The sequence below is a fragment of the Rhopalosiphum maidis genome, chromosome 2 (genome assembly GCF_003676215.2).
Source record: "Rhopalosiphum maidis isolate BTI-1 chromosome 2, ASM367621v3, whole genome shotgun sequence".
Taxonomy (NCBI): Eukaryota; Metazoa; Arthropoda; class Insecta; order Hemiptera; family Aphididae; genus Rhopalosiphum; species Rhopalosiphum maidis.
The window spans coordinates 39,949,224-39,971,009 of NC_040878.1; the positions used below are offsets into that span (position 1 = coordinate 39,949,224).

Sequence of the window (21,786 nt, forward strand, 5' to 3'; positions counted from 1 at the left end):
GATTACACCCGATCGACAACGTATTTAGTACCATATATTCTACACAATGTATCTCTGTATAAACAAATAAGAATATAATATTATATTTCATTAATATTTCATTATATTTAATTCACTAATAGAATGTATTTAAAAGTAAACCTTTATAATAAAATAAAATTAAAATTCGTTGATGAGACTAATCGATATACGGATTTTATCTACAAAATACACTATGGAAAAAAGACATAAGGGAAAAAAATATATTTGTTCTTGAATTTCGTTTTATTACACTCAGAAACGATTAAATTGATGGCAGTTTAACTGTTCTTTCAATAATACTAAGCTTAAAGTAAAACAAGAATGAACACTTAACAACAAATAGAACATTGAAAACAATACGAAAATTTTACAATAAGCATCTTAATAACTATAATAACTTATCTATGGCAATAGACAACAGTCCTGCGCGCGCAAGCCAAGAGTCGAATGCATATAGTAAACGCAAATCTTGTACTTGGATTTTTTTTTATTTGTTTTTTTTTTTTTTTTTTTATCGCACTTGCGCAGTATGGTTTAATAAATTATAATATTGTTTAAATGATTAAATTATTTTATTATTGTTCGGACAACAATGATTGAATTTTTCGGAAGCGAAAGTCGTGTAAAACTAAATTTCTTCAAGTGGTCGAATAAAATTACAATAATAACATATACATATTATATTATATATAGGCCACTATTATTTACCACAACAAAAACAAAGTCTTTGAAGTGGAACGATATTGGCTAATTTTAAACCAACATTCTACACCTACAATATTATAAAGGTACACGATGATATGTTATACATACATATAATATGTATATATATATATATATATATAGATTCATTTAAAAATAAATATAATAATAAGTATAATAGTAATAATAATAATAATAATTGTTATATACATGGTAAAAAAATGTTTAAGCCTAAGTACGGTGTGAGAAAATTGCCAACGTCGCGCGTCCCACGCGAAGGCCGATTGGCTAACAACTATAGCGCAATATTGCCGTTTAGTAGGCCTATATAAATTTTAGAGAAAAAAAAACGAATTTTATTTTGTGCGCGCGATTCTGCTGGAAGCCCAACGGTAGCCTAGACTGAATTGTCCTCGAAATTCTTTTGTTACCAACAGCTTGAAATTATTACAAATGTGTGTTTTTTTTAAAAAAACTTTTTTTCATGTTTTTTTTTTTTAAAAGACGAATCAAAACAAAATTCATAACATCAAAACGGCAGTTGTCATCACAATTGTCCAAACCGATAACTCGATCACGTTAGTTTTGGTCCCTCCACTTATGGTTGTACAGTTTTTGTCAGACTTCATACTCTCTGGAAAAAACAAAAGAAAAAAACATTTTGTAGGGAACGAATGGGTATTTATCTTCTATCAACGAATGGAAAATTCATCTAGGTCAACCCTACTTGAAATGGCCGTAAGATCAGGAACGTAGTTTTTCCAAAAAGCACATTGTTCTAGTCTTGGCCCAACGCCGATAGAAGTGTTATTTGTATCTAATGTTAGAAACTCTTTTCCATACGCCGTGTGTACAGGCCACTTGGGCGTGACCCAAGACCCTTCAAGTGTTTTGCTTGGATTTCTAAAAAATAATAATAAATAATGATTTGTAGCATTTGTAAGGGCTGAGACCTTGAGGGTTTTAACCGTTAAAATAACTTAGTAACCATAATAACGGTTTTAATTAAGAATAGTAAACGACATAAAAAAAAAAAAAATACTATATAACAATCAGTTTAGTCACAAAATGTAGCAGTATTTATTTATTTTAACTTTTTAACATTATTCTTTACACTTTTTCCTTGTAAGTAAACACATGATGTGTGTAAAATTTAAAATAACTGCTAGTAATTCATTATCATTTGTTTAAAATAGGTACATATATGTTCAGGAAGTTAATATTGTTTGAAAATACGTTTTAAAAATGTAATTACTTACTCTTATTTATTTAATAGTAATTTATTATGAGTTTATATTTAAGGTAGTTTAATTATTTTTAATAGGTAAAAAATATTATACAAAACTGAAGAAGTAATAAGCTTGTATAAAATATTATATTGTTTTATTATTAAATAATGAGACTAAAATTATTATGAAATAGTTTATGTACAATAATATATAATGGATAAATACTATATAACAAAAAGTATTTGTAATTTATTATATCTAATGGTTTTGTATTGTATTCCTTATTTACGTTAAATTACAAAGTTTGATTTCTATAGAGTATGTCTATACTTTACAAGTTATAATAAAACGAGCATTTATTATCTGTTGTTACGAATATTATACAAATGTCATAGTCCTATTCGCTCATTATGCTGTAAATGATGAAGATTCAAAAGTAAAGAAACACTTGTGGTTTGTCTAATGAATATAATAGTGTCAAAATGTGACCGGGGTAAATTTCTCAACGACCCGGAACTTAACAAGCGCTCGTAAGGGCAATTATTAGGGTCAGAATAATTAGTTTTGAGTGTTTCACTGACAATATAAGTGTTTTGTTTGAAAAATCGATGTGTAGCAGGTCATAACACTAGCACTATGCTACAACAATTATTATTTAAAAAATATTTGTCGTTTTATTCAATAAAATTAAATCAGGAAGATTCAAAGGAATATCAAAAAAGTTTTCCGAATAGCAATACACACATGTTTGTTATTTCCGTTTATAACAACATAAAATATTTAATTTTTTTTTAACACTACTAGGGTCCTAACTCATTAACCAACATAAATGTTTTTATATATTATGAGTACATTAGTTGTGCTAAGACAACATTAAGATATTTATCAATAATATCTATACAGGTCTTATTAATTTTTTATTTTAAATATGTAAAAATAAAATTAAAATAACGGAAAAAAATAAACGAAATAACTATGCTAATGTACTCATCAGTCATCAAACATTTTAATTATTAGTTAGTTCAGTTCAGAAATTTTTCTTATGAAAATTAAGCGTATCATATTTAATTTTATATTACGTGAATTATGAATAGAAATAATAAAAAAATTTCATTTAAAATCATTGCATAGTTATAATAATCCTAAAAACCGTGATAATAATTGATAATTTTAATATTTTAGTTAAAACTTAAATTTTAATGATATATCAACATTCTGTATTATAGTTTTGGAAATAAAAAATGTTCTTAATTATAAATAAAATCATACTAACCCTGTTTTGGCAAAATTTGTCCAGTATCTCATCATTTTCTTGCTAAGTTCGATTTCTTCAATTTCGTAGCGTTTATTTGGATTTAATGGGTCTCCAAACACATAACTAATTTCATCACCATGCATCACACCCGTCCATTTTGGCCATGGATTATTTAAAGAACGATGTTTAAAGTAATACATGTACACATTGTTTCCGGTAAGTGCATATTTATGAGCGAATTCATTGACGTTACATGTAAACTGATAGTCACCGACCATTTTGTCCAGAGCGTTTCGATTTTTTTCTGGGTCGTTCGGGCTAAACCAATCCGTGTACTCAAACTCTATAGCTGATTTAACTGCCGCATCTGCATTAGGATTAAGTTGTCCAATAGCTTTAACAAAATTCTCACGAGATACCATCACGTTTTCCTCCTTTTTGAAAAGCTCCGTCAAATAATAAAATATTGAATAATAACCTTCTTCGGAGTTACTACCCATGAGTATATTCGTTTTTTTAAAATTGTTCGTTGATAAAGACTTTTGAGGATGATCGTCTAAAAATGCACCATCGACTACCGGCACGAATGGGAAAAAACATATAGCCACGTGGTCCCATTCTTTTTCGACCATCAATGAACTGTTCGCCTTTCTTAAGCACTCGACTGTTTTATGTATGGCGTTTCTGTCATCTGGACAGCCCATTGCCTTTGCCAGCTTAAGTCCTCTACTAAAACTTTCTTCCCGTGACAAGATTGCCCAAGGTGCTGTCGAGGATCCTGATTCCATGATGGCTTGGTTAAAAAGATTTCTACTCAATGGAGACAGTAAGTGCAGTGATACTGAAACGGCACCTGCCGATTCACCGAAAAGTGTCACGTTATTCGGGTTGCCACCAAATAATTTAATGTTCTCGTGTACCCACTGCAAAGCCATTAGCTGGTCGAAAAGTCCAGCGTTTCCTGGAACGTCTTCAGTGTCAAAGTATAAAAATCCTAATGACGCGACCCTATACTGCATGGATACCAAAATCACATTTTCTTCCGACACGAGTATTTTGGGATCGTAAATATCCAAAGTAGCAGACCCAGAGTAAAAGCCTCCACCGAAAATCCACACCATTACTGCTGCATTTTGTGGTCTAGGCTTTGGCACTACTACGTTGATATAGAGGCAATCTTCAGATACTGGGGAATTTGGATTCCACATTGTAGCACCGGGAAAATCACCAAAAAGCGTGTCAAATATTTGAACGCACGTGTTTGGTGGAGTAGTACAGTTAAGAATCGTCTCTGGGCTTGTTGTGTCCCAGCGATCAATTGGACGAGGGTGCCTAAACCTAAGATCACCTAAAAAACAAATCTCTTAATATTCGAATCGGATATTTTCTGATCCAGTAATGAACTGTTACTTACCTATTGGTTTTTTTGCATATGGTATTCCTAGCCAAGCATCAACTAATTTTCCAGTCGTCGCTGTCTGTGTGATGCCTCTAATCTTACCCTTATTTGTGTGAATTATCAGTGGATCGTCCGATGTATATGCACTGTATGTTTCTCCGGAAGAAGCAAAATCAGTATCTTGGTTTCCACTAAATTCGGATCTGTTGTATATTAAAAATAAATTGACCATTTTTGTGGTTTTTAATTTTATTGTTATTTACCTTCGTCTATGATTAAGGTTTCGCTTCTCCGTGTATTCTGGCTCCTGGGCAAACATATCTGATGCGCGTTGTCTGAATACATGATCGGTGTCTTCAATTAGGATCTGTGGTTCCAGTATTTCTTCGGCCGTTGGTGTCCCGACGCTTTGATGCCTGGCGTGGCGTAATGAAAGCCCATAAGTAGAAGCTACTAAGTAGCCAAACCATAACAACCACTGGTCCATTATTAAATTCTAAAATAAAACAAAATTAACTATATTATATCAATCAAATATAATAAAATGTTTTAAGTTGGTAAGTAGAAACTCATATTAAAACCAATACTAAATTAAATGATTTTATCATATACTATTTCCATAGTATTTACGCAAGAAAAAAAATAAGATAAATTAAATATTATATCATATTTAATACAAATAAATAAATTAAGAATGTATTTTAGATGTTAATGTATTATTTAACAAAATAATTATGTGCGCATGAAACATCAAAATCAGATTTAAATGATATTTATGTATAATTATTAGTTATATTTTCACGAATACATTCAAATTAACAATTTGAAATGTCCAATACAAAACGTTGAAAATTGTATTATACGTCAAAATGGTTGTCAATATAAGTATAAAAACAACTCAGTGACTTAACTCAACAAAAGTTATTGTAAACATTTATTTGTCCATGTCTAGAAAATCTATACTGGTAGGGGCTAGAATGATAATAATTATACAACGAAATACTCAAATATATATAATATTATACCGTTATACTTGTACATATTAATAATATAGCGTGTTGTACTGCAGGCTGTTGTGGCACACACAAAAAGGTTAACTTTTAGCGTAAATAGTGGGACGTCCAACATTTGAACTTTTTTTTCGAGAAATGTCAATGCGGTCAAAAAATACATGTCTAAATGTTTCCTCGTACGAACTCGCGTAATAATAGAGCTTGCAACACGTATAAAAGCTAATATAAGTCACAAGCGGTATTCGTAGGTATAGTTTATATAAATTCTGTGTGCCAACATTAAGAGTCATCCCGTCACTAAAAAGTCAAACATTTAACGTTTTCGTATGACTGTATATCACTTTACCTTATAGGTATAACAAAACTGTACATTAACAAGTTAAAAAATTAAAATTGAGTTATTTTATACTTAGATAAATAATGAGTTACTTTTAATTTAAAGCAAACTTTCAAATTTACAAGTTAATTTTTTTCCTAATATAAGAACTATAGATTTAAAATGTAATATTTTGTTTTTCATACAAAATAATATGATAATAATTGGATACATTTATTATTTACATTGTCATATACATCAAAAATACTAAATATTGTATTTGACTGTATTGTATGTACTATTTTTTGAATTTCAATATAAATCAAAACAAGTACAGTAAGGTATATAAATCTTATTCATTGAAAATTACGATCTCATCTGAACATTAGTTTCAAATCTCACAACAATACACACTACCCAGTTTGACGTCTAAGGAGATGTTGGGGGCCATGATTTTTTAACAATTAACTTAACAAAAATTAATGTAACAAACACTAATTTATAACATCAGCGAAGTTAGCAAGATTCTATAATTAAAAGGCCTCCTTTCTATTATTTTTTATCTTATATTATGTATTATTTTTACTAAACTACGCTGTTTTTATATATTTATTCTTTTATCAAATTAGATTATTGTACTTCGGCAGATTATAAATATCAAATTTAAAAAAAAAAAAATAATGTTTAATTAAGTGAAATTATTTTCTATCTAATTAACATTTAACTTTTACAACTCTATATAATACATAACTAAAATTTTTCTAAAATAACTTATCTATTAATAACATATCTATAGATATGTATATTGTATATAATATAATTAATTAATTATGGACGTTTAATGATTTAAGTAAATATTGAATTCTAAATCTAACGGATTATCGGTAAATTATAATATATATTATAGGTAGATACTTTAGATTTATTCAATTTAGTTTAGTCTTATGATTGATATTATTTTCAGTTAAAGTATAATTTACTTTACAGTTAATAGTAATTTACAACGTTATCGGGGCTTTCGACACTGCTTATTCCTTATTTTTAATTAAATACAAATATTGACTTTTCCTTTTGAAGGGATAATGTGGTTGAAACTGGAAATGTTTTATTCATAAAACGGTTCTACCTGCAACCGTGCCGATAAATTTAAAAACTAATCTTTTCAATTGTTATTTAGTTTTATGTTTAAGAAAACAATGCTTAAAGATTTTTACTGTAGTAAATATAAATTAAAATAGTATAATATATTTAATCGATAGTAACTAATTTGTTGAATAACTAGTATGGTTCATAATATTAATTGTTAATGTTTTAAATAATGAATCAAAACAATGAGAATTATTCATCATTCATAGTACATACTAACAATTTATTGAGAAAAATGTTGCCATTGTCCATTTGAAACGAAGTAAATTTTAAGAATTATGAAAACTGTATAAAATATGTCTAACATTAGACATTACCGTTATAAAATAGAATAGAATGTTAAAAATATTTTATGTTATAAATTAATTTGTGAATACAACTTTATGTAATAATGAAAAATATATTGCTGATTGTATACAAATTGTAAATTTAATTTAAAAAATAAAATAAAATACAAAGAAAAAAATACGTTTTAAACAAATTATCGTAAACACTTTATACTTCTTTTATTTTGTTTTTGGTTTTTCATTAAAAATATCATAATTCACAAAACACGAGATTAAACCATTTACGATTATTATTGTATTATACTTTTTTTTTTACCTTTGTAAGTTTAAGTGATTTTTTTTTTATTTTAGATGTTTTAAATACTTAAAGTTAACGTGATTCAATTTAACTTTCGTAAAAGCTTAAATTATAATTAAAAGTTGTTAATAATATAATTCTGAACATTGTATTTTATTTATTTTTTAATACAATTTTATCCCATTTTGAACAAAAAATCAACTATACAAAAAAAAATGCCCTCTGTTAATTTATAAAAAATCATACGCCCACTACTCGTCTACGCATGCCCAATTAATTTTCAATACAGATTATCGATGATCATACAAAAACCTTAGTAAAAAATTTCCATTGCTCTCTTCCAAATTTATCAGGTGCAGTCCATTATAACCTTCTCATTCACCCAACTCAACGTTGATTAAAACGAGGTTGTCCCTGCGACTTCCTACGCTAAAAAACCTTCACAAAATTCAAATCTTTATACTACACATGCGCTTCCAATACACTCTTACACGCTATTTACTCTGTTGTACTAAATTTTAAACATTGTAAATATTAGTATATTATGTAAACATATTTTTACTTCTGTAATTTATATTTTAAATATATTTTATCCCTTAATTCTTATATAAAAATATTTATAATCCTCACGTTAATATGTTAAAACTATTGTAAATTGCCTAAAAATCCATGGATATAGATAACCTATGGCTAGGAATGTCTTATTTAGATTATTAAAAAAAAATACATCTATATATACAATTTTATAATTGTATAAACGTTTTAATGTATTTTATTTATTAGATCATTTCATAAGTAAAATATACATGCATTTTTTTTATAATTATATTGATCAATGTAAATCTAAAATTTAAATTTTCATGAAATTAATTCTACTGCGATTATTTATCATGTTTTTTTTAAATTTTAGATTTATTAATGCATTTATTAATGATATTCACAATAATCCAATAAGTAACGCAATCACAAATATCCACCGTACTATTGGATATTTTTAATTGTATCTTTAATAATTATTTTTAAAACTACTTACTATAACTTAGTAATTATTATATATTATTAATTTAAAAAAAAAAGTAATATATATAATTATGATTAGACAAAAAACTTTATGTTATTATAATACCTAGTTTTATAAATTTGAGTAAAGAATGACCAAGTATAGATCACTTTTAAATTGGTGTTGAAAGAGCGTTCCAGCTGACTTTTAAATTTCAAACTACACACGAAGTCTTGGCTTGGATGCTGGCGATATTTGATTGGAAAACCTTTATTAGTATATTATTATGATTTATGTGTTATTTAGAGCAATGAGTGGAATATGTGCCATTGATATTTTATTACCACAGGGGAAAGTAATACAATTAAACTTCATACTAAAATTTGACGTTAAAATATTATACATTATATAATATAGCTAGGTATCGATACAATTCATCACTGTACGTGTTTATAATATATAAAATACACATAGAAATCTAAATACCAAAAGCTGTTGGAAATTTGTTATGATAATGGACGAGGGAGTCAATAAATTTAATGTATGAATTATGGTCTTTAGAAAATCTGCAGAGGTTGTTAAATTTTAAAATCATAAACGAACATTGTCGTAAAGGTTATTTCTCAATTGATATGTTGTGTTTAATGTTTTTAAATACTATTGAGTATAATATATGTATAGGGTGACTAAGTAGTCAGTTAACCACGGGAAAACCATAATAAAAAATAAAAAATCCAGAGTACGGTACTGTATTTTTATTTATTATTTTATTCCATCGTTGATTGACTTGTCACTAGGAGTCTAGATATCTATATATATATATATATATAGAGAGAGAGAGAGATAAATGTATACGCGTAGCACAATATAAGAGGTGTTAATACAAAAAAGGTTTTATAAAACTGTTTTTTTTGTTTGTTATTAATTAGAATAATTTATTAATATATACTGATACGAATTCTGTCAGACGATGATAAACCAATTATTATTGTTACTTTGTTAACTTGTTATATTGATGATATCACATAGGTAGGTATATACATTGTTTTTAACAAATAAAAAAAATTATATTATATTTATATGCTTGATTAACTGAAGTAAATTGTAAATAGGTAAGGACAATAATTGCATACATGAATATACGATTTTGAATCGTAAAAATAAATTAAAAATATAATAAACACAATAAAATCATGTGATTTCCGTCATGTGAACCGGAAATGAAAATAATTGTACAGTTCTACAGTTAGTTACACATATTTAACCTAAATATAAACTTAGATGCATCTAAAATTAGCCAAATAATAATTATAAGAACCTAGTAATAAATTGTCTTTCGTCAACCAACTTGCTACCTGAAAATACCTTATATTTTATTGTCACTATATTATTACGACATACAAACACATCTAACCTATACGACTTAAATAAATGTCGTTATAATATATATACTAAACTCCATCATATAATACCATCATATACGTTAACATTTTCACGACCGAAACATTATAATGACTAGAAAAATTCACACGTACATGAACTTTTTTCATGAGGCGAAGTACAACAGATATATTTTGCAATTAATTTCTAACATTCGGTTGATATTGCAACGATAAAACGTACCTTTTGGCTTTTTGTACTGTAAATATTTGTAAACAGCTACGTCTTGTGAGTAATCGTGCAAACCACTTTGAATATTATACACCAACAAAACCTTGACCTAAAGCTTTTATTATACGCTCTACGTACATTCTTTTTTCCTCTCTTTCTTTTTTATTTTTTATTACCATCTTTCATAGCAGCCCGATCCATTTTTCACCGGATATCGTGGATTTAATAGTACAGTTTACGAGCGTCACAGAAGGCATGGTTGCCGTTTATACACAGGGCGTTTAGAATAACCGCCGAGAGTGCAGGGATGTACTCGAAGTTTAAGCACAAAATACCCCTAGGTTCGGTTAGGTTCAAATGTATTAAAGCTCTAATTTTCTTGAGCATTTACTTTTTAAAATATTTAACGATTTTTTACATAATCTTTCATATTAAATAAAATATACGAATCCGTGCGTCTTATGTTATTTTTGTTTGGTACGACCTTTTACAATATTCGGAAAGTTCACTTGAAAACTCAATTCGTTTATATTCACGTTCATGTGTAAAAAGTCGTTCACATCCATTTTTTCTTTTTTTAATGTAACATTTTCAAGTTCTCGTTCTTAATGCATGAGCGCGTTTATCTAATCGTCAATTTTAAATATTATTTTATTTAAACCTTGAAATAAAACTTTGAGATGCAAAAACATTTTTTTTTTTTGAATAATGTTTTTAAGTATGTGTGATTAAATTTATTGCACAATAAAATGATCCATTATAATTTATAATAAAATTGATTATAAAATGAAATAACTTTACCTAAATCTAATATGATAATCATTAGAATATCAAATTTAATTAAAATCAAAGTCAAACTAATATAAACATATCATATACTTTAGTGGATTTCACCTAATGTGGGTACTGGTTAATATGGGCATTATATTAATTTAATTTTTAATTTTTTTTTGTTTTCAGTATTATCTACTTATAAGGAGTTTTATATAGATTTTCAAGCATTGACTATAAAAATCGTAAATTTTAATATTTTCAACTACAAAAGGATATACCAATTGCAAATTGTTGTAATTTTGTCATAATTTGAACTTTAAACGCTTATAAAAAAATATTTGTGTCTTTTCAGTATTTTTTAATTAGCATATAAACAATTTATGAAGAACCTTAATTTATAATTTTCATAAATGTTTACCCAGCGAAGAATTTTTCATCGTAATTTATTAAAAAAAATAAACTAAAAGACATTTTTTTTAAAATATTTTGAAAATTATATTATACATTTATAAAGATTATATATAAATTTAGTATCTACAGTTATTTGTTTTCGAATTACGCCAAAAAACCAAAATCGATTTTGTCAAAAATTGAATTTGCGTCCAAATTTCCGTTTATGTTAATTCTTTGTTTGTTTTTTCCAATTATTTTGAAAACTACTGGTAATTTTTAATTGTGACTTCTATAATAAACAAACTAGATCCGATTTTTATCCAAAACCATCTTCGAAGCTGATTTTTGGCTAAATATCAAGTACCAATACAAACGAAAAATAAATATAAATAAAAAAATATATAGAATTATATAAACTAATTTAATTCGATTAACCATTTTTTGTTCAAGACTCTTAAAAAAAAAAATAATTTAGTTCGCATTCTATTTGATATAATTACATAAGTAAATAACGTTTAAGTCTTGTTCACGAAATATAAATATGATAAATGCACGAACGCATTCTTTCCAAATTGTTGTTGGTTAACACTGGGACTGTATTGGAGGCACATTATACGCAATGTGTGTGTAATACAAACACATATTCGTTTAAATTAATTAAATTACTTAATTACTGAAATTTGTGAAATGGAAAACTTTATGATAGTGTCCTGTGGTAATAAAATGTAAATATTAATACCTGTATAATATAATTTAAGTGTTGAGCATACATACTTTATTTTCAGTAAACAAAACCTTATTTAATTTCTCACGAGTCACTTTATTTAAATATCTTGAATTATTCTTTAATAATTTAAACAGATATTCCTCGCCATAATTAGATTGCGTGTATTAACATTTTATACTTTTTTTCGGTTTTTTTTATATACTATGACATATTAAACTATTATTATTTTATTAGATGAATGCATGAATGTTTTTATTGTTATTACCTACAGTAAAATATTTTTACTGCAACAAAACTATCACGGACTAAAAAGTAACATCCTCGTTGACAGAATATGATTTTAAATAAATTAAATTAATTAATTACACCAAATATTAACTTTATAATATTTTAAGATAACAAACAAATGCACACTTTATAATACGAATCGAAGATTAATAATTGCCAAATTATTAATATACCCAATACAAGACCAAAATTATTTATAGGTAATCCATAATACATTTTTCATGAAAATTGGGAAAATAGTATATACATTAGTCGAAAAAATTTAAAAATAGAAAAAACTATAGAAGAAAAAGTTCAAATTATGAATGAGAAGTAAATGTACTCTTAAGAGTAAACGTCAAAAAGTAAGCATCTACGACGAGAACATGAATAACGCAACGTGCCAGTGTAGTAGAGAAATAACATCTGTATATTTTATTTAAGAAAAAAAATGTATAAATTTAAGTCTATTTTTCTTTTTGTTTCGTATGAAATATACGTATAATATATTCTCTTATGAATCTTTGATACGTTACGCTCCAATTGGATCACTATTCTTCTTCTTCTTCTTCTACTCCTCCTTTTAGTTTAATGTCGAAATTTCGAGATCAAAACTAAAAACCATTTATTTTCTATTTTTCCATCTGGCTAAATGATAAAAGCTAAACGCGAGAAATTTATTTGGTGATACAATTAATTTTAAAGTTCGAATAAAGTGTAAACGACAGTTATTGGACGCAACACATACTTCGTTATTATTTATGGTGCGAGTCTTGACAACAGAAAAGGTTATCGTAACCTTTTATTTATTTTTATTTAAACAATAGTGCATTTTGTAAAACATTTGTAAGTATAATACTTGATATTTAATTGAGTTCTAATTCTACTGAGGACATTTAAAAATATTAATTTCAATAGTTTTATCTTTAAAAGTATAACACTTCAGAGTATACAAATCTAGAAACACTTGAGCATTTTTCTAATATTTTTATACTCTCGATTTTGTGAATAGGCCAGCGTTTCAAATTTTCATTTTTGCTTAAAATTTACTACTTATTTAAGACTTTAATATATTTTGTATTTTGCATATAGTTTTGATTAAATGACAAAAAACTGCCAAAATTATCGAATAATGTTTGGAATTTATGATATAGCCATTTCATCAAAATATGATTAAATTATCGATACTAGTTTAATATTATAATTTTATGTCATAATGCTGCATTCATTAAATAACAATTCTGTATTTAAAATAATATCTTTATAAACATATATTACAGACGTATTAATAAATTTCAATTAATTTTTGTTTTCCGATATTCTATAACATTATAATGTATTGTGTTCTGTTAAACTTGTAAAGAAAAGTGTACTTATTGTTTTAAATGCATTTCTGTGAAAATCAAATACTTTAAGCCAAAAGAAAAATATACCAAATAATCAAATATTTCAAAATAGTTGAAAATCTTGTTTTATTTTTATACCTACCATATTATTTGAAGATGGTTTTCGAAAAACTGTAAGACTCATCATCAGCATAGAATAATATTGTATACAGGATAGATTTATCAGATTAAGATTTACTTTAATAATTATTAATTATTGATAAAAAATTTTTCGCTATAAAAATAAATAATTTAAGTGGTTCTATTATTTTTAATTTTTAGATTCTGAACAAAGTGATGAATGTATTGATTTTACAATGATATGTGTTTTTTTTTATTATCATTTTATTATTTTATTTTTGTGTCTGTCATCACATTTTGGACTTTTGGAGTATAGTAATAGTGCTTTGATTTTTTACTTCAGCCCCTCTTTGAAATGGAAATTGAATTTAGTTGCTACTTTTTTGGGGGAAAGAGGAATGGGGGGGGGGGTTCAAAAGTAAAAAATGTCCATAGTTTTCAAAAGTGTCAGGAAAAACCCTCAAAAAGTAATGGAAAAACGAGAAGTTTTACGCATAATCAGTTTTTGACAAAAACGATTTTTTTATTTCACTGTAATTCAAAAACGAATTATTGTAAATACTTAAAATTTTCACCAAATGTTAATATTAGCATTATCTAATTACGATTAAATTTTCAAAATACTTAAAAATTTTAAGCTATTTATAGACAATTAAAATTTTCAATTTTTCTAAATTTTTTTCTTGAAATGCGTATAAAAATAAATTGATTTTTCTAAAAAAATCTTTAAAATTTAATATAAGGTTTATTAATAGTTGTACTTATTGTAGAAAAAAAAATCAAAAATCGTTGGTCAACATTTTTGTTTATAAGCATTTAAAGTTCAAATATTTACAAAATATGTCAAAATCGCGAAAATTTACAAAGAATTTTGAAGTTAAAAATTTATAAAATTTTTGTAATTTATATCTAAGGTTAACAATTTAATACAAGGTTCTCCATAACTTTTACTTCAAATAACTGTACAAAAGTGTATAAGCGTATGACATTTTTATGAAATCGCGTAAAATAACGATATCCTAAAACGATTTAAAATATTTGTTTTTTTTCAAAAGACAAAAAGTATTAGTCGTAGAAACTTAAAACTTTTACCAGTAGCTGAAAAAAATAAATTACAATTTAAATATAGGTAATAATATAGTTTATTCTAGACTGATAAATCATCTCCATTTAGTATCGTTTTTCGTATACAATATGATACCTGTTATTGCTTTCAAAATTAACTTATTCAATTTATAGTGACTTGTCCATCTTTTTTTTTATTGATAATTCTTAATTTATCCCCATCATTTTCGAAAGAACTGCAATATTATATTTAATTATTCAGTACATAATATAAATTTATAGGTTTATATAATAATTTTAAATAATTAAACGTGTTTATTTATTTTGTACATTTTTTCTTGTATTAAAAAGATAGATGATTTTGAAACCATTATACGAGTAGATAGCGAATTGGATTCCATAAAGGAATCTAACACAAATAAGAAAAATATGTAAACTAAGGATTTTTAGGTAACCAATTATCTTGATCATTTTTGTAATACAATTTAATTTACTAACTGACACATTATCGATTCTTAGATCGTTGTACAATTATTAATCGATACACCCAAACGAAAATGATAGATATTATTATTATTCAACAAAATACTCATGCTATATTAAGGTATAAGGGTGATTCATTAAGGATTCCTGTTCTATTTTTTTAATTTAATATGAAAGTTATTTAAAAGCTGTTTTTTAGAAATTTTAAATATACTTAAACAATATTTTTTAACATGTACTTGAAATATTTTGTACCACTTAATAATGGTCTTATGACTTATTTCGATATAAACTTATTTTCGGGGCAGATATATATATTTTTTAAATTTTATCTTAATCAAAATTTACTAAAATTTTTAAAAGATATATTTACCGAAAAATTAATAGAAAAAAAGGAGAGTTCTCATTTGAAAAAAAAAGTTTGTATCGCCGTAGGTCTATCCTTCAATGACAAAAAATCTCAAGTACTAAAAAATATGGTCTTCAAGTGTATTTAAAAAATCTAAAAATAAATCAGATTTTTAATCTTAATTAATTAATATTTACTAAAAAAAAAATGAAATGAGTATCCTTGGTGAATCATTTTGAATATATAGGTATTGAATTAACATTTTAAACTGAATGTGTTACATTATATTTAATTAAATAAACTGTCATTGCAAAATGAGGCGCTCGTTACATTATTACTGTCGTATAGGGTACTCATTTCATACACGAGCGTGTAATATCGCGTGGATCTGTGTTTTATGTAAAATATTTTACGCGTGAATCAAGAACAAACAAAACATTTATTACGTACCTGTATACACATCCATAATGTAATAAAAACATATTGAACATATCATCGTGTACATAATACATGATATACGTAATACTACGGGACTAGACGATTGCGGTGAATTCATCCAACTAATAATAACCAACTAAAACTAATAATAATCCCACCATGTCAGTGTAGCAAACTAATAGCATTATAGTACATCGTAAAGGTTAATCAAAAGTCAAATAACAATAATTTATTATATTCCGAAGACACCGCCGCGTTCTGTGTCTACGTGTCTCGAAATGACAATAATCCAAAGCTCAACCACGCGTCACGACGTTATTTTTTCCGACCGAAATTGTGAAATATTGTACGTGTAGGTCGTAGACGGTACGTTTAAGTTATAATTAAAATACTACATACACCTATAATTCAAGAAAATATTTGTTATTGTAAAAATATGCAAAATTATTGCGTTTTCTACTTTTTACACAGTTTATGTTCACATCACTATCACAATTCAGGGTTAAAATAAAAAAGCTCAGCCCAATAAAAAATTCTCGGTCGAACATAATTAATCTTTGTTTTTTTTAAAAACCCATCACAAGGCTGCTTGATCAACAATTTTTTTCTCGAACTCTTAATAAAATCTATAATAAATTGACAAATTTGAAAAATAATTTAATGACCACTATAAATGCTATAATATAAATGAATAAACAAGTAAATATTTAACAATTTTACATACATTAACTTAAAAGATTTTAGCATAAAAACGTATTTATCCGTAAAATACTAAATATTACTGTGTCTTGCAAATTCTATTTTAAATAAATAAAAAAAAATAATATAATAAAACACATTAGATAGGTTTTACAGTAAATTTAAGCTTATAAGTTAGGTTAGATTAGGTTAATCACATATTATTAGTAATGTACAAGACCATTTAAAAAAAAAATGGGGTATTAAGATAAATATCTTTTTTGGCCTAAAACAGGATTAAAGTTCCTGATAATTAACTTAAAAGCCCAACGGGCTTTTTGACTATTATTGAAAATAAACCTGACATTAAAATATAACTCACATAAGTTGTGTTTTTGCAATAAAAATCGAATTTTTCTAACTCTAAGTTATTCACTGTGCTTACCGGCAGCAAGTAGTAACATATTAATAATTTCAATGGTAAACCTAAATGTATTTAACTATAACTTGAATGCACTAAAAAACAAAAAAAAATTGATGTATCCTATCAAGTTTACTTTGGAATGTTTTTGGTGTTCTTGATCAAAAATTCACTGAAGGACAAATTGTCCGAATTGTAATTTCTTGTTCTTCGCACAGCATTAAATTACATCACGCTTTCGTTAAGTCACATGATTTTAAATTAAATCAAAAAACGCTTTAACAATAATTACGCTTTCTGCATGAATGATTGTCTGCCTTCACACGCACACTGTCTATAAGTGAAAACATAAAGTTAAGGCGCTAGTATACTCCTATTATATACCGTCGAAGTCCAAATCAAATTAACAAGGGATCAGTCTCTTTACGTTCAACTCATCATCCCTATAAATAGTTAGTTCTATTTCTGAAAAATGTATAATAAACCATTGCATTTGTCCAATGTCATCGCAAAAACGACCTATCTCATAATGTATTTTTATATCGTGTTCAGAATCGAATCGCTTTCATTTTTCCAATAAATAATTTAGGTTTTTCGCGCGCGTAACTATTAACATCGGACACGAACAATATAATATACTGATTACGTTTCTATATTACTTTTATTTTTAGGTATCTGTTAAAATATAATATTGAAGCTAGTATGATATAATCAAATACAACGATTTTTACCTTTCATTTGCAACAAACTGTATTTTCCTTTATCTTGTGTATTAAATAATATTCGTTTCATAGAACACAACGAGAAAAATTATTAAGGGTTCATCAGATAACAATTACAAAAAAGAATATTTTTACCGTTTGTTTGTATAAATTATATAAGTACGCACACAGACGCTTCGTAATACGATCTGAAAAATACAAATTCATATATTGCATATTCATATTTATACTTTATTTCAGTCTATTGTTGTATAATGTCAAAGTAAAATACCCACGCACTATACAAGAGCATCCGAAAGTTTGAAAGGATATCAATCAACTGTACGGAATTAATTCCAAATCAATTTTCATTGATTAAAAGTAGAGTTCAGGCATTTTGCCCAGTTTTACAAGCCCTTTTCTAAACTTTGTAAGTCATCAATAAGTTCTTGTCGATTGATTTAAAGTTGGCATTTAACCACGAGACAATATATACTTGGCAGAATTTCTGTTTTGTTATGCAATTGTAGAGATTTGTTTTCAATTCCCCGCCTATAAAATATCGGTCACATTTTCACCTAATTATTTCAAAAGTCACAAAGCAGAATAACATAATATAATACGTAATAAATAACACGCATATAATAGTCGTATAATGTTATACGAGTCATCCTTAAAAACGGTTAAAATCGAATATTCTGACCGATAGCAAATTACATAGATAATCTAACGGACAGATCGTACACGTCGTAAAATTTAAACTCGATAATCATATACCAGGTGCATATATATATAAGGTTGACATACTGCATGCGTACGTAAAAGTTTTAGTATAATGGGTAAAAGGAAACTATTGATTTACTAGAAACGTTATCCCTGTAATTTCAAGGGTAGCGATGTGGTTTGTAAAAATTATTCAAAACATTCTCTTTACCACGTGCCTTCGGTCCTTTCGGTCTCCGCTAATTCTACTACTACTACTATAATATTACTACACTACTACGATACTACTACTACTACTACTACTACTACTACTACTACTACTACTACTACTACTACTACTACTACTACTACTACTACTACTACTACAACTTTAGTAATTTGTAAAATGTTTTACACACCGCACAACTTACACCCGTAATTTCATCGAGAAATGCATCCCCTGCAGTGCCCCGCCCACAAATTTAACGGCCATCCCGCCGACCGTGCGAAACACCACGGCGTGGGTGTAGGCTCATTTTGTACGGGAGCGCCTCTTCACTTCGCCGTGATTAATCGTTCACTAAAAGCCTACGTAATTCCACGGCTGGCAAAGATAAACGATTCTGAGTAATGATGAGGTGGAGGCAGCGACGGTAGGCGGAGGCGCGTAACGGAGAGAGCATTATTATTATTATTATTATTATTATACGGTGGCGGCTTCGACTTTGGCGGCGGTGGCGGGCGGGCGCTCGTATGTGTGCGAGAGGAAATCGATTCGATGGTTTTGAGTGAGTGTGTGTTTAGTAAATGTATGTTTTTGTCTCCCCGTCCCCGCGAACAGACAAGTCTGTATGCCAAATTATTGCCATGTGTTGATGTGTGTGTGGTGTTTCGCGGATGAAGAATGTTTTTGCGATGTAGAAGAACGGGTGATGACTACATGACGTTATAGTATTATAATATACGTACGAAGTGATCCATTCAACTGACTACAGTAGCTTTCCGAGTAGATTACTGTATTTTTGAAAACAATATTTATATTGATAGTTTGAAGTATTTGTAAAATATCGCAGTCTAATGAAAAAAAAATTTAGTTTCTACCGTTGTAGTTTTAAAGTTTTTCAATTTCTCTAAAGACACAGTCTTCACGTTTAATTTAACCTCACGTATTATATATACGTAGTTGACACTTATTTGCTAAAAATTTCTTTACGTATATAATATTGTAAAAAATTATTTTTTTATTTTTTGACTAAAAAGATTTTTTATTCCACATCCGCATAGATTAGGATTGTAGAAATAATAGATCTCAACTTACATGCGGAACGACCCTTTGCCATAGAATACTTTTATAACCATTATAATAGAAAACAATTTTTTTTTTCGAAAACGACGACAGCCGCGTAAATGATGGATCACTCTGTATATAAATTCGGGAACGCGTAATATCATTGCCATCGTTAATGCAATGAGGAAGCTGGTAGTTAGCGGCAACTATTATTATACGCGCGTAGCGTGTGTGTGCGTATGCGTGTGTGTGTATGTATGTGTGTGACGAGGGTCGGAAGACTCGGAACCCATGTGAAACTCGGCCCAATCGTGGTGGATATGAGCGCCGGCCAACCAACTTATTATATCATATTATATCATATTATACATTATACACGTCGTATCGAGTGCGTATACCGTATTAATAATGTATTATATACCTATTTCATGCTCACGTGCAGTGTTTATTTTAGAAGAGTGGCGGGGGTACCCCCTGAAAAAATGTATGACATTATTATACGTAAACTACATATTGAGATTTGTGATGCGATATTATGTGAAACGAGTTATTGGCCGATTTTTAGTTATTTTGTGTCTCGGTCGATAATAAAATAAAATAAAACAAGAAACTTTGCAATCCTACATGAAAATTAGCACAGAAGGACCCTCAGACTCGACGAAGATACTGTGAATTAGGTAATTGATTTGTACGCATGTTAAAAACAGCGCCAGATCCGTTTAATTTAATTTAATAAACATAATAAATATTAAAATATGTATGACTTAAGCTCATAATGGAGTATTATTAATAATATAGTAATGTATAATACATTAACGTAACTATAGTAAATGTATGTTATATTTTTTTTTCATTACAGTTAATCAAAGTTAGATTTTATAGGTATCTGTCTGATACCAATGAATTGATATTAAAACGATACTTTTACTTCTCTTTATTATTTACTTCTAAGGCATACCTCCTTGAAAATGTACGATACCTCCCTGGGGTAGGAGGTCTGAAATAAACACTGCTCATGTGGATCCAGTAATAAGATAATGATGTATGGTTCAAACGATATCGTAGTATATACTATTTAATATTATTATTATTTAAATTGTTGTTGGTGTTTTTTTTATTTAAAACAAAATGTATATTATTTACAATATGTATTTACGCGTTATACAATAAGTAAATTGGATGAATGATTTAAAAGACCAAGGAAGGGAAGTCATCAGTCGACAGCACCCCGTGTAAAATGTTTTTATGGAGAAAGTAAGTTCCTATACCAGGTCCTCTTAAGATGCCTAAATGAATTACCTATAGGACGTTATTTTCTAGACAGCATTTTTTCTTGTCGTACGTATTACAATAATTATAAACTATCATATGATCATAGTATACCACAAACTGTGGTTACAAGATACGCTAATGAATTTCAAATGGAAAAATCGATATTGTATATTATATTATAATAATGCGTGGGTTTTGTCGTATAAAGAATGAGAATCATGTAAATTTCCAAATGCGCGATACCGGCACGAGTCACCATCAGACGAACAAAATGAGACTTGTGACTTGTTACTACTTACAACTTACTTTCAACTTGGAAACTATATAATATTACCGAGTTAATACCGTTATAAATGTAAATGGAAAATAATGGTTTTTTACTATGAATATTATTTGAGAAACTCTTTGCGGAAACCAATATTTCAAGCGACCGTCTGCCCATTTGTAAGGGACTATATACGGAGTGTAATATTGCACAATATAAG

At 27.5% G+C, this 21,786-nt stretch overlaps 1 protein-coding gene across 2 annotated transcripts in view; it reads right to left on the bottom strand.

Annotated features, from left to right (window-relative positions):
- Positions 1-1,224: 1,224 nt before the first annotated feature.
- LOC113551803 (acetylcholinesterase-like) overlaps positions 1,225-21,786 on the bottom strand; it is a 33,749-nt gene continuing 13,187 nt past the window's right edge. The window contains exons 2-6 of one of the 2 annotated variants that reach the window (XM_026954296.1): positions 4,870-5,102; positions 4,622-4,797; positions 3,226-4,555; positions 1,451-1,626; positions 1,225-1,357 (exon numbers count right to left, since the gene is read on the bottom strand). In XM_026954296.1, the coding sequence (XP_026810097.1) occupies positions 1,245-1,357; positions 1,451-1,626; positions 3,226-4,555; positions 4,622-4,797; positions 4,870-5,093 (2,019 nt within the window). In that variant the 5' untranslated portion in view covers positions 5,094-5,102 and the 3' untranslated portion in view covers positions 1,225-1,244. Of the gene's footprint in view, positions 1,358-1,450; positions 1,627-3,225; positions 4,556-4,621; positions 4,810-4,869; positions 5,103-21,786 lie in introns of both variants that reach the window. The other variant, XM_026954295.1, reaches the window with a different exon arrangement.